At 37.0% G+C, this 14,522-nt stretch overlaps 1 protein-coding gene across 1 annotated transcript in view; it reads left to right on the top strand.

Moving 5' to 3' along the window:
- The window catches only part of Itga4 (integrin subunit alpha 4), an 82,151-nt gene that overhangs the window by 17,309 nt on the left and 50,320 nt on the right, over nucleotides 1-14,522 (top strand). Inside the window, exons 3-10 of the mRNA XM_059260784.1 lie at nucleotides 621-727; nucleotides 821-950; nucleotides 5,258-5,325; nucleotides 6,599-6,728; nucleotides 8,022-8,107; nucleotides 8,789-8,851; nucleotides 8,941-9,078; nucleotides 12,970-13,081. Coding sequence (XP_059116767.1) covers nucleotides 621-727; nucleotides 821-950; nucleotides 5,258-5,325; nucleotides 6,599-6,728; nucleotides 8,022-8,107; nucleotides 8,789-8,851; nucleotides 8,941-9,078; nucleotides 12,970-13,081 — 834 coding nt within the window. The remainder of the gene's footprint in view (nucleotides 1-620; nucleotides 728-820; nucleotides 951-5,257; nucleotides 5,326-6,598; nucleotides 6,729-8,021; nucleotides 8,108-8,788; nucleotides 8,852-8,940; nucleotides 9,079-12,969; nucleotides 13,082-14,522) is intronic.

Raw genomic sequence — 14,522 nt, forward strand, 5'->3', positions numbered from 1 at the left:
CTAAGTGTGCCTATTGATGTTTTTTTTATTTACTGCTAACACCATTCTGTTTTCAAAGACCTTTTATCTTTGTTGAAAGCACCAGTCATCCCACTAAGTTTAAAACACAGGGCATTTTGTTTCAAATGCTATGCGTTATTAGTATGCTAATTATAAGTTCCACTTTCTACACTGTCAGTCATCATCGTCCAGCTCCAATAAATTGGACTTTAATTGCTGAGGACATTTTTGAAAGTGCTCTGATGATGTTGCTTATATTAATAAATGGGTAAGGCAAAAGCACACATTCTTTTCAAACATTGGTCTCTGACTCTGAATAAAATAGACCTTCATTTTGCTCAGGTTAATTAGCTACTTCCGGTATCACTGAGGCCACATCTTCATGGCATCTTCATCGCTAAGAGGTCATTTCAAAAAAGAATATTCAGTGTATATGGAGAACAAGTATGTTGGCAGAGAGTAACTCACTTTACCCTTAAATTGTACCCTGAATATAAGATATGACAAAACTGGCTGAAGAGAAACCCTGGAAATAAGTGTCCAGCTTTAGCTACTCTATTCTTTTAGAATAACATTATTTTCAACAAAACTGATGATAAGCATATTTCTAAATTCTGCAGGTAGCCCCATTGGAGAGCCCTGTGGAAGGACATGCTTGGAAGAGAGAGATAATCAGTGGTTGGGGGTAACACTTTCCAGACAGCCAGGTGAAAATGGATCTATTGTGGTAGGTATTGAAGTGGGTCCACCTATCAAGATCCTGGAATCAGACATTTGAGGTGTGACTTTCACATATTTGTTTGACTTTTGTTTTATTCAGACTTGTGGGCATAGGTGGAAAAATATATTTTACATGAAGAATGATAATAAGCTCCCCATTGGTATTTGCTACGGGATGCCTCCTGATTTGAGAACAGAACTGAGTAAAAGGATGGCCCCATGTTACCAAGGTAGGTGTCACATGATGCAGCTAGAAAGAGTCTCTGTTAATCCCAAAAATGGGAGGAGAAAGACCATTGACTGTAGCTAGAGTTTTCCTGCCTGGCCCACAGTCATGACAAATCTCTATCACCTGCCAGTCCCACAGCCGTCAGACCCAACCAAGTAAACACAGAGACTCATATTGGTTACAAACTGTATGGCCATGGAAGGCTTCTTGCTAACTGTTCTTACAGCTTAAATTAATCCATTTCTATTAATCTATACCTTGCCACATGGCTCGTGGCTTACCGGCATCTTCACATGCTGTTTCTCATCGTGGCGGCTGGCAGTGTCTCTCTGACTCAGCCTTCCACTTCCCAGCTTTATTCTCCTCCTTGTCCCACCTATCCTTCCTGCCTGGCCACTGGCCAATCAGTGATTTATTTATTGACCAATCAGCAACACATTTGACATACAGAACATCCCACAGCAATTGACCCAAATTGTTATGGCCAAATTAATCAAAACAAGCAATTAAAGCAAGCTTTGGTATTTGTATACAGAGGCTGCTTTCCCCTAAGGTGGGTTCAAGAGGTCAGCATTAGATGTGAGGAAGACAGGCTTTTACAGCTCAGGGGTAGAGGGTTTCCAAATGGGGGATTTGGCAGACAAAATAGGTGGGGTTATAGGAGTAGAACATAACAAGTTAGTCTTAATGACCTCCTGAAACAAAGACATGATTGCAGGGTGGTCATAAGAACAGGTAGTCAGTCATAAAAGGTAGCCATAACAGCCCTTTTGAAACTAAGGTAGGGTTGCGGGATGATTATAAACAATTTTTTGAAACAAAGACATGATTGCCACTTCCTGGAACAGGCAGTACAGAATCATTTGTAGTTAAGGATACAGGTGGGACACCATCCAATCCTTGAGAAACAGGTTTAATCATACACAAGGATGAACCTAGTTTGTCTTTAATAGAAAATGGAGTTAAGGCTAAGATGGAGGCAGGCTGTTTCTTCAAAGCAAATGAAGGCTTTCACTTAGCGTTTCTTTGCATTTTCATTTTGCCTGCTCACAGAGGAAGATCTTTGATATGGCCATTGCTTAATGTAAAGCATCCTTCTCTTGTTTACCCACTACAGTCACAATGCCCTATATGAGCACTCTGAGCTTTTGAAAAGCAACCCTAAAGGTTCATTTGGATAACTGTGGAAGCTAGTTGATAATTATCTACTTTTATACTAAATTTATTTTCAAATCACTATAAGCCTGTCTAATGCCTGGGAAGCATAGGATCCTTAAAAATCATGAAATTACATAGAAAATTCTTATTAGAATGAGAATGACTGCATTTCCTGTTTTTCTCATAGCTTCTAATGAGTCTTTAAAAGGATTCAAGGCATTAGTATAAGCAAAGCCTCCTCACTTCCTTTTCCAGAAGCTCTTAAGTATTCCTTGAAGATGTGGATTAGTGTCTAAAGCAACGGGTTGTGACCACTTTGGGGCTCAAATGACCCCTTCCAAAGAGGTCATCTAAGACCATCTGCATGTCAAGTATTTACATTACGATTCATAGCAGCAGCAAAATTACAGTTATGAAGTAGCAATGAAAATAATTTTATCTTGGGGGTCACCACAACATGTGGAAGTATATTAAAGGTCACAGCTTTAGGAAGGTTGAGAACCACTGCTCTAACCTTTGAAAACTCTGTCTCAATGGAGAGCTTTTGCAGTTGGTATTTTACATACAGAACTAGGATATAAACAGAGTTAGGAACAGATGTCAGTAGCGTCTAAGATTTTATCTGTAACAATCAAGAACCCTAAAACTCTCTTTAGAATACCAAACGTATGTATGAACGCTAGTTCTTTCTAATGACAAAAAATACTCTTACTGTCTCCTTTATCACCCCAAGATAATTTTAATTAACTGTCAAAAGTTTGAACACATTAAAACTTACCGATTCTGGTAATTTTAAAATCTTTCATTTCTGGATTCTGATGTAATGGAGAAGCCTGAGTAATAAATGTTTGTATTTTACCTTTGAATGCAAGAAGACAAATGATGAATATTGAGTTCTCAATTGAAATAAAGTTCAGTCAGGATTTCTATATATTTATTATCCCCTTTTGCCTAATAGTTTTGTTTTACATATTTGAACATTTCTAGGCAGGAGCTAATTTTGCTAAGATATATCTAGCTATATACGTTTAAAAGTCAAGATGATATAAACATAGCATACCGAAATTTGTAAAACAAAGGCTCAAGTCAAGGAAATTTCTAAAGGAATGAAGAATCATGGCAGGGAATGCTTATATACCAGTGTAGTAATTTGTCAAAAGGAAGACGTCGTTCTGATTTTTCTTTTCACGGAGGCCTATGAATGAAAGAGCTTCAGGAGAAGGAGGGTTGTGTCCCCTCAGTAAACTCCAAAAACATCTATGCACAGGGCTTTGCAGTAAGAGACCTTACAAGTCCACATGGGTCTTTAGTCTTTCATGAGGCAAAACAGGAAAGAAGAGAAAAATCTCAATAAACGAATGTGAGAAAATTGAGTATCCACCTGCAAAAGAGTGAAACTGGGTTCTTATCTTACGTTGTATACATGAGTGAACTGGAAATGGAAGGACACTTAGATGTGAAGCCTCCAGCAATGGAACCCCTGGAGAGTAACAGAGAGAGCAAGCTCCCTGATATTGGCCTAGTCAGTGGTTTCTTGGGGGCCACAGCAAAAGCGCTAGCCACAAAAGGAGAGACAAGTGGCAGGAGGGCAGGTGGCAAGGCATCTGCACAGCCAAGGAAGCCATCGGCAGAACCGAGAGATAACAATGAGCTGGGGAAATGGCAAGGCATTTGCAAACATCCCCAGACATGGAGAGCAATCCATGTATATACATGGGTCTCACCAAAGAGACACCACAATGCCAATAACCTGATTAAAAGTCAGTAAAACCAAAATCCTTTCTTCCCAATGAAAGCAGAAAAATGGCCGATAAATATATGAAGGGAGGTTGGTGTTACTAATCATCAGGGTACGTAAATCAAATCCAGTAAGATCGCTTCTTATCTGTTAGAATGGCTACTTACCAAAAAGATGAGAAGTTAGGTATTAGCAGAGATGGTGTGAATGCAAATCAGTGCAACACTGTGAAAGTCTACAGAAGTTTCCAAGAAGTGAAAATAAAAACCCCACATAACTCAGCAGTCCCTTAAATAGTTTGAGAGAAAGGGACTCATGGGTGGTATACGTATGTGTATATACATACAATAGAATGCCACCCTGCCATTTGGGACACTGCAGGTGAATATGGAGAGCACCATAAGCCAGGCACAGAAAACAACACATTAAAAACACTTACATGTGAAATTTAAAAACACCAAATACCAAGAAACAGAACGACAAAGTGGTTGGGGACGTGGGAGGTGGGGGTGGGATGAGGAGTGTCTGCCACAAGATTGAGTTACAGTTTTGTAGGATGAATGAGTCTACCAGTGTAAGGCACAGCCTGATGGTTATATCTAATGTTACAGCTTGTTGTAGGAGTTTGCCAAGAGGGTAGTTTGCCATTGTTTTTACCACCTACAGACAAAAAGTCACCATGAAGACAGAGGTATATTAAGCTGCTTGAGTGAGTAGCCATTCTACCATGTGTGTGTTGACAGAATGTACTGTTGTGTACATCCAGGATGTATAATAACTTGGGGAACTGTGAACCAAAAGCCAGAAATATTACGTCTTAAGTTCCCACTCATTTTTTTTTTAATTTTTAGTACATGTTACAAATCCTTCCTGTGATGTGGAAGCCGAGGGAGAAATGCCTTTGCTTGTGATTCATGATGATAATTTGAAGATTAATAGAGGAGAGTTGAATGGTGTTAAATTATGACAATTATTATCATTTTCAAGTGAAGTGCAAAATACAGATCTTAACAGTCATGTTTGTGACGACCTCTGAGAAAAAAAATAAATTACAGAGGATGAGATCATTATCATGAAAATTAATCCTGGGGCTGGAGAGATGGCTCAGCGGTTAAGAGCACTGACTGTTCTTCCAGAGGTCCTGAGTTCAATTCCCAGCAACCAATGGTAGCTCCCAACCATCTGTAATGAGATCTGGCGCCCTCTTCTGGCATGCAGACAGAACACTGTATACATAATAAATAAACCTTTTTAAAAAAAAAGAAAGAAAGAAAATTAATCCTGAAAAATTAGAAGACCGGGTGAGAAGGGTCTTGGGTTCAAGGCCACCCTCGGCTGCACAGTCAAACTCTGTCTCAAAAAAAATGTATATTCCAAATTTGTCTAAACCAAGATTATATATTTCATTTTAGATTTTGTGAGAAATTTTGGAGAAAAATTTGCATCATGTCAAGCTGGAATATCTAGTTTTTACACACAGGTAACAGCCCAATATTAGCTCCAGGTACTGTGCACGTATAGAAGCTTAATTCCAGGGGTTCTCTACACTCATAGTAGATTTGGGGGTCAAAACTGAGTAACATTTGAGTAATATCTCTTAAGCTGTAGACTATTATCACCTTATTTATCCTATTTGATTTTCCATATATAATTTTAGAAAATTAATTTGTAAATGACTAATACTACACAAGACCAACTAAAATCCACACTAAAGATTATCACCTCCATTAAGAATTTAACGGACACCTAAAGTAGCTAGTTATTCATTTTGATAACTTAAGAACTGAAAGTATCTACCCAGTATACTGTTTTTAATTATTAACCGAGGGTGAAAGAAATACATGAGTCTAGTTTTCATTAAAATTATGATAGTAGTGAGGGTTAACAGCTTAATAATACCCCTGAAAATCAGATAAAATCCCAAACACTTATTATCTAAAACTCTAGAGTATTATATGTGAGGTCACCATTATATCCATATCTCAGGTTAAATAATAATAAATAATAAATGCTTGGGTTTCTCTCAAAAACCCATTACAATTTTATGAATGTTTTCTTACTTTATGGAGATAAGACTGTATTGTTTGGATTAACTGCTTCTATACATGTTAACATATTTACAAATGCCTATAGCAATTCCTTCTTTAGTCCATTGAAGTGACTGTATTGAAAGTCCAGAATTACTTAGAGAATAGACTATATTTTAATTAGGGTTGATTGCTATAAGTTGTTATACAATAGAGACAAGGGCCTGCTCTCTTCCTCTCTCCTTCCTAGTTACAATAAAATATGACCTAAATTTCACTAGCTTTTTTATTATCTGAGCTGAAATTGTTAGGGACACTATTCAGTGATTTTTACAAATTAAAATAAATTAAGCCCCTGTTAACTCTCTGGTACACACGATTATCCTGGTAATGAACCCTAATGAATTACACACTGATGATTGTCTTTTTCTGACCCACATTGCCTTTGTCCCCAAAGCTTATTCTATTGTTCAATGGCCCTTCCTACCTTTGGTCTTTGAAACCCACTGATAAGTGTGGAGAGAGCTCCAGAATTTCTTCTCTACAATTCTACTTTTAGCGATTCTGGCTTTTAAACATCTCGCTTTAAATGAATTAAATGTTTCCATTTAATAGCTTCATATAAAATGTACTTCCTAACAATTTGCCTAGAATGTTGTATTTTTTTTGGAGAGGTTTGGGGTGGTGAAATTTAACTTTCAAATGATGATGAATTTTCTTTTACAGGATTTAATTGTGATGGGGGCTCCAGGATCATCATATTGGACTGGCTCCGTCTTTGTCTACAATATAACTACAAACATATACAAGGCGTTTGTAGACAGACGAAATCAAGTAAAATTTGGAAGTTACTTAGGTACTGTAGAAATTTGAGAAACTCAAATTATCTGTGCCTTAGAAATTGTATGTGCTGCTCTAAACATCCTATTGCCCAGTAACAATTAGACACACCAGAAACTGTCTCAGTTAAGCATAAAGCAATTATGTTTTCATTAACTCATTATCTTATACTAAACGTAGGTGACTCTAGTCATCACCACTGTGTCTTCTATATAGGAACTGTTGAATGTTCATTGTAGAAGTCCACCCCCCCCACCTCCTCTTTCAAGACAGTGTCTTACTATGTAGTCCTGCTTGGTCTGGAACTCTCACAGAGATCTATCTGCCTTTGCCTCTTGAGTGCTGGAATTAAAGACTTGTGTCACCACTCCTGGGTCCCTAGGAAGGTTTTAAACTAACTGTAGTAGTTCACTCACTTAAAAACATGTCTATGAATACATATGCATAAATTCTTAGATTATCAAATGAAAACCAATGGATCTTAAAATAGCATTCTAGATAAAGGAGAGCATTATGAAGTATATTCTAAAAATTGTTCTTCCATCTTTTCCTTATAGAAATTTATTTTAGTTTGTAAAGATTATCTTGGATTGTTTCTTAGAGTTTAATCATTTTTATTGTCCTTTTCTCCCTTCTCCTCATCATTGTTATTTCACAAGTCAAGAGTATCATACTTTACCACCGATATTCCTACAAAATACAAATTTTATGGCATTGTTTCCCTTTACAATAAAATACATGTGTTCTGTAGTTTCTTACAAAGCATAGGTTTGTTTAACCCTTATGTGCTTTAAATGTGAACATTTTTTTGTGCTCAGAAAGGGCACTAATAAAACAAGTAGTATCTTTATTATCATTCCAACAGAACCCATAGGACATCTCCTTATCTGTGACTGAAGAATGCCTTGAAGCATTTTTATGTAAAGTCCATACAGTAGAAAAATGAAATCTGTAACAATTGTCATTTGCAAGCTTTCATCATCCGACAGTTTTGGGTACTGTTGGATGTTGCAGCTGTAATACAGGAAGCCGGTTGGTCATCATATTGCACAGGGAATAACAGACCAGGTGTCAAGGTCATATTTTCAATGTTGTGACCTTGGAAATGCAAACCTATATAATCGTTCTTATAATATATATATATATATTAAACTTACTTTAAATGACTATGTTAAATTAATACTTTTTTTGAGGCTCTACCTAAAGTAATCATTTTGGATTCAGTTTTATTTTTCTCTATGCAAAGAGTTAGAAAAGCACATGCCTGTTGTGAATGAAGAGTCTCATATATTTCTCTCCTTTTATGAAGGCTACTCAGTTGGGGCTGGTCATTTTCGAAGTCTGCATACTACTGAAATCGTGGGAGGAGCCCCTCAACATGAACAGATAGGAAAAGTAAGACTTACATTTTTTTCCTCTTTATTTCCTCACAAAGTTTTGAATGGATTACACAAGAGAGTTAGGCATTAAAGGGAAACTGTAAACATTTTAATGATTATAAGATTAAAATGATGAACAATGTATTGCATCAATTGAATTTATGTAAAATATATTCATAGCTCTCAAAGAAATTGAGTTGGAAACTTTTAAAGGGAATTGTATAACTTAAATGGGACTTTGCTATGAGTAAATTGCTTATAAAGTTTAATTATCTATAGATGCCCAAAGAATGCATATACTGGTTTTTTTGTTTGTTTGTTTGTTTAGCAAGAGGCAGTTGAGACAGGTAACGCTGCATAATAAGACTAAAAGGAATAGAATAATTCTAGTTCTATATTTTTCTGCATTGCCATATGAACATTGGGCACTCCATTTTTTTGGTAAACCTTTTTATGTGCCTTCTCTGTAGGATCCCAAAGTTAGTTCCTCAGAGGATGGTGTTGCAGACCAGGCTTATTAATATGAATGTTTTCATATCACTCTTAAAATTTGTAGCAGTAACAATTTTATTAAACATTTAATATTTTATATCTGTCCAATTATGTATCATACAAATGGATGTTTCAATTAAACAAATTAAGTATTTTTTTAAATGGTAAGAAAGTAAATGTTTTTTAATTATTTCCCCAATTGCAGGCATATATATTCAGCATTGATGAAAGGGAACTGACCATTGTACATGAAATGAAAGGTAAAAAGGTAAATATGTCTCTGCCTTTGGGGTCACTGAGGGTTTCTGTGGATAATGCTGTACGCTCTCATTGTGAACGTGCTTTACTTTGGAACAGCTTGGCTCATACTTTGGAGCTTCTATCTGTGCGGTGGACCTCAATGCAGATGGCTTCTCTGATCTCCTTGTGGGGGCTCCCATGCAGAGCACCATCAGAGAGGAAGGGAGAGTATTCGTGTACATCAACTCTGGCTTGGTATGTCTGAGAGGCCCCAAACTGGAAGTCATTTATGAATTATAATTCAGGCTGAAACTGCTCTTATTTCAGAGTTCTGAGACTATGGATTATTTTTTATTTTTTTATTTTTTTTTGTGTATGTGTAGTGTGTGAGTGCATGATGCATGTACATACATGCTATGCACACCACGGTGCATGTGTGAAGGTCAAAGGCAGTCATCCTCTCCCACCTCATGTTTCTGGGATTCAGCTCAGGTCAAGAGACTTGCACAGGAGGCACTTTTATGCACTCAGCAATCTTGCCAGGTCAAATATAGAGTCTTAAGCTTATCTGATGGACCAAAGAGAAACTTCTACTGCTGTACTCATGCTCTGAAAATGAAACAGAGCATGACAGTGAGCAGCTATTCCAGAAATATGAAACTCATACGTTGTACGAAAGTTGATTAAATAAATGTATTGATTCTAAAGATACCATATGAGTACGATGGAATTTCTGCACACCGCTTGTATGGATCCACTCTAGTAACTGAAATTTCCTTTAGTTTAACTTCGGTACAAATATAATTTAGAAAAATGGTTTGTGTAGATACTTCAAAATAGATTTTTAGATACCTCAATTAATTATGGTCCTTATATAATTTAGCAAATTATAAAATGTTTGTTATTAGGAATAGATGAAGCATTCAATGTTTTTAATTTCTTGACTTGTAAACAGAAATAAGGTCCACTGATAAAATATTATTGCACAGTTCGTTTGGATTATATCCTGAAAATAGTATGAGATTGGCAACATTTATTCTGAAGTACATACATTGTTCAGTTAGATAATTACTGACTATTGTTCAGCTTCAAGTCATGAGCAGCATTTGTAGTGGAAACAGGTGCCTTGATTCAGTCTCTAGAGCTCTGGCCTTCTCTGAACAGCTCTGCTTCTTGACATTAAATCAAACAAAGATCAGATACTTAGTGGCACCTTCTTTGCTCCTTTGGTTTGAAAAGAAGATCAGGCTGATCATGTCTTGGGACACAGCATCTTTTAGTTGAGATTTAGCAAACTGTGCTTGTAACTTTGCTGACTCAAAAATTTCAGAGAATTTGATAAGTTCTCATTTCAAACATCAAACTAAACTCTGTACAACACAAAAGAGAAGGCTTCCAGTCTTATAAGGATGGAAGCATCCCAACATTCTAAGTCTAGACTAGAGGAGTTATATATGCAGAGATTTCCTAAACTAAAATTTATTATAGAAAAGGCATATTATCATCTGGACAGTGATCTCTCAGAAAACAGTGTTGTACCACACGTTCCACACTTATCCATTCACAGACAGGCTTCCTTGTATTTACTAGATCCTTATTCAGCAAATGTCTCTCACTTGTCCCTTGTGACAAATATCTGATAAGTTTCTCTTAACAAGGAAGTTAAAAAAAATCGCTTAACAGTAAAAACCACCTGGAAAGTAAAGGAACATTCCCCCCACTGCAATCTTAGATCATCCAACTACGAAAACAGATGAAAGAAATGCTCAGAGAACAAAGGAGTAGCCTGCCCACTAGGCTACCTTCCTCCCTTGCCTCTGACTTAACCAGAAGCATTGCTGCTGGATGCTGGGATCAGTTTAGTAATCGGTTTCCATTTTTAAATCCTGTAGTGTGGATTTCTCTTCCTTTCTTTACATTTAACCTATTTCTAAACTCTCTGAAATGGCACTAGACACTAAGAAGCATAATACTTTCTTTACCTGTTCTTGCCTGTGCTTGCAAGGGAGAGGAATCATCTGTTTTGTTTACCCTTGCTTCCCCCCCCCCCCATGACTCATAGAAGTCCTAGACAGGCAGGAACTCCAGAATTATTTTCAATGAACTGAAAGAAAGAAGATCACTTAAATGACTTGGGTCTCGACCTAATCTACTAAATAGCTCTCAGGGGTTCCCAGTGAGTACTCGCTTGCCATTCTCAATGACTGTAGAATACTTGAACAAGAGCAATCACCACTCACTTCTCTCGAACTCTTCTAAAACAGCACTGTCTTGAGGTTATACATCATTTGTCTTCTCTGAAGCCCTGCCTCCTTTCCTTTTAGTCCTCTCCTGAGGAGCTACTCCATTTCATCCCTCAGTCTTCAGATTTAATCCTGTGCCATGGGGATGCGAGTCATTGTATCTATAGAGATAAATTCAAATTTTTAATTCATTTAGAAAAATGTGGCCCTTATTGAGAGTCTAGAATGGAACATAGTATAAAAATAGCTGAAAATAATCCCAGTTGTGACCTCCCCCCCAACTTCAGGATTGGGTGAGATGCCAGTCATGGAGGGGCCATTGGAGTACAACATGGTACATGGCAGGTGATAAGTACATGAAAAGTAGGCATGATTTACTTTGGGCCAAAAATATTTCAAGAAAGGAGTAGCATTTGAGAGAGGAAAATGTAGATGTAACCAACCGTCTTATTAAATAAGAAACACAGAACCAAAGCAAAGAAGAAAGCCAAGAGGTCAGAGCTAAGAGCTAAAACCTTACCCTTCCTCCTGCGGTGGTCCTACCTCTCCGAAAGAGAGCTACTTCCTGTGTTAAAGTATTTATAAAGACTTTCGGTTCTGCCTTCTCATTGGTTGTAAACCCAACCACATGACTGCCTCGTCACTGCCTGTCTGTACAGACCTTCAGGTCTTCTATGGTTGGTATTGAGATTAAAGCCGTGTGTCTCCAATGCTGGCTGTATCCTTGAACACACAGAGATCTACCTAGCTCTGCCTACCAAGTGCTGGGATTAAAGGCATGGGCCACCACTGCCTGGCTTTCCTATGGCTTGCTAATAGCTCTGACCCCCGGGCAACTTTATTTATTAACATACAAATAACATTTTAGTACAAAATAAAATATCACCATAGAAAAACATATGAATTTCTCATTATGCAAGAAAAGATGAAGGACACTTGGCAAAGCATAGAATGTGTGTTTGTGGAATGAAGAATGGTTGTGCCTGGGAAGAAGATGAGATCTATAAGTAGCATGTGGGATTTGTTTTTAAAATATGGGGTTGAAATGATCAGAGCTCATTATCACAGCATCATTAGCTTATCTTATATATAATATACATATATGTAACAACTCACCTTCAACTTCAGAGACTCCAAAGGCCAGCTTAAATAATGTCACTCTTTATCTTAGAGACCTCCCAAGGCTTCCTATTGTTCCCTTCAGAAAGAGTAAATTTCCCTTTTAATCAAATTGCTATATACTGTAAGATAACAATTTGTCTTTTGTTGACTTGTTCATTATATATACCTCTCATACATATAATGTGTTTTGCCGATCACTTTTTCTGCATATCAGAACTACACCTTCCTTGCGGTAGCCATCTTGCATGGACACTTTGTGAAGACTCTCTCAGGTCATCTCTCCTTCTTGCTCCTTAGTGGAATTTCTCCCTTGCTTCACTTAGAATTATTTCCCTGTCTTCTCATTAGTGTGAAGCAGTTTGTACATGTACGTCATGTACATGCTTGTGTTTAAGCCCTCCTTGTAGCCACGGTTCCTGGAGGAAACAGTGTTTTAGATATACTCCTCCTTGACCCCCTTCACCTGCTTGCTCTGCACAGTGCATTGTCTTTAGCAAGAGCTCAATAAATATTTGTTAAATTGAATTATCAAAATGGTTTATTGGATTTTCAAAGCTAGGGATCATGAGCTAGACAATTTCCTATGTCCTCTGAGCTCTAATCATGCTATTATATGTGTTGACTTAATAAACATTTATCGAATTGAACTGAGATGTGTATACTAAAGCTCAATCTGTGGTTTGACGCATTAGAAAAAATCCATATCCAATTATAGCAGTAAATCATGTGTAAAGTTGTCAGGGAGTTTTATAATGACACCTCTCTTCCCATTTCTACCCAGGGAGCTGTAATGGATGAAATGGAAGCAGCACTCGTCGGAGGTGACAAATACGCCGCAAGATTTGGGGAATCCATAGCAAGTCTTGGTGACATTGACAATGATGGCTTTGAAGGTAATTAAAACTCTCAAATTTTGCATTTGATTTCCACATTTAAAATAGTTCAAGGAAGAGACCATGATTGTAATGTTGTGCTCTTTGCCTTTCTGTTGAAAATGGGGCCAGAATGATCTGCTGTCTAGTTTTTTATAGTATTATGTCAGTTATAATTGTCAGTTATTGATCTTTACCATGGTTAATTAGAGAGTGATAGTCAAAACATTTCATTGATTCTAAATATACCATTATTTATAAGTAGCATAAGTCTTTACACATCTCTAAAAATGATGTCTATCAAACTGTGATATCCATCACTTTTCTATTTTAAAAAGGATACTGATTTTGGAAAGAAAATGCAAAGGGTATATGTCATTGGACAATGACATTTAACTACCAGTATAATCCAGAAACTGACCAAAAATCAACTTAGTCTGGTTCCAAATCTGGAGCACATTTTGGTGACCTCTGTTATGCCAGGAACACCCTGTCTGGATGCTACTTTGCTGTAGGATTTGGAAGAGTCCCAGAGAGAGTCACAGCTAGCAATGCCGAGGGTCAGGTGTGAGAATCAAGGCAGTGGCTATCCACCAACTGATACTGAAGCATTTCTATGATTAAATAAATGGCACCATCTTAACCATGTATGCTGCCTGGACTTCAGCCTTGCTATAGAAATACCTGCCTCAATGAACAGCCCCTCTCAGTTTATTGCTGAGAGTTAATTGTTCTGACAAAACTGTACACATGTGATGAATATGTGTGAGAGGAGACTATACAATTTCCCAGAGCAATTTCCTATAATTTAGCAACTAAGTTCTTAAAATTTATTTTCATGGTTTAGAATTGTGTCTTCTTGATATTATCATTGATAATTAAAATACAGTTTGTATTAAAAAGCAGTCAGAATTACCACTGTGATTGTGAAAAAAAATTTCCAGACAATGGTAATTGACATCATAAGAATAAACTTTCTATTCTTTAGATTTCAGTCAAAATAATTAAAAGCACTGCACATTAATTGATACATTAATATGCCTACATAGAGTCATGTGGCTTAACAATGAAGTGATCTTGCAGCTATGGAATGTTATTTTTCTCCTTCATGTTACATGCATTTACATCACTTAAGCAACGAGATTAGTCAGCATGTCTTTTACTCTTGGGTTTTTTCACATGAGATCATCAATTTCTTTTCCCAGTGTCATAATCCAATAAGAATCACAATAAATTCATTCTGTCATTATTTCAAAACAAGGTATTTTCTGAAATCCTATTTGTCATGTGTGTGTATCCCAAATATATATCACTGGAAGAAGAATTGATCCAGAAGTCATTTTAAAGGAATAGAAAAGTCTAGAAGCTCAAAACTAAGGTCGTACAATATCATATAGAACATGCCAGATGCTGTTCTATGCAGCTGCTGTTTTTTATCCTGTCATACTAAGCATGCATCTGG

This window comes from Peromyscus eremicus, chromosome 4 (genome assembly GCF_949786415.1).
Source record: "Peromyscus eremicus chromosome 4, PerEre_H2_v1, whole genome shotgun sequence".
In the NCBI taxonomy this organism is placed as follows: Eukaryota; Metazoa; Chordata; class Mammalia; order Rodentia; family Cricetidae; genus Peromyscus; species Peromyscus eremicus.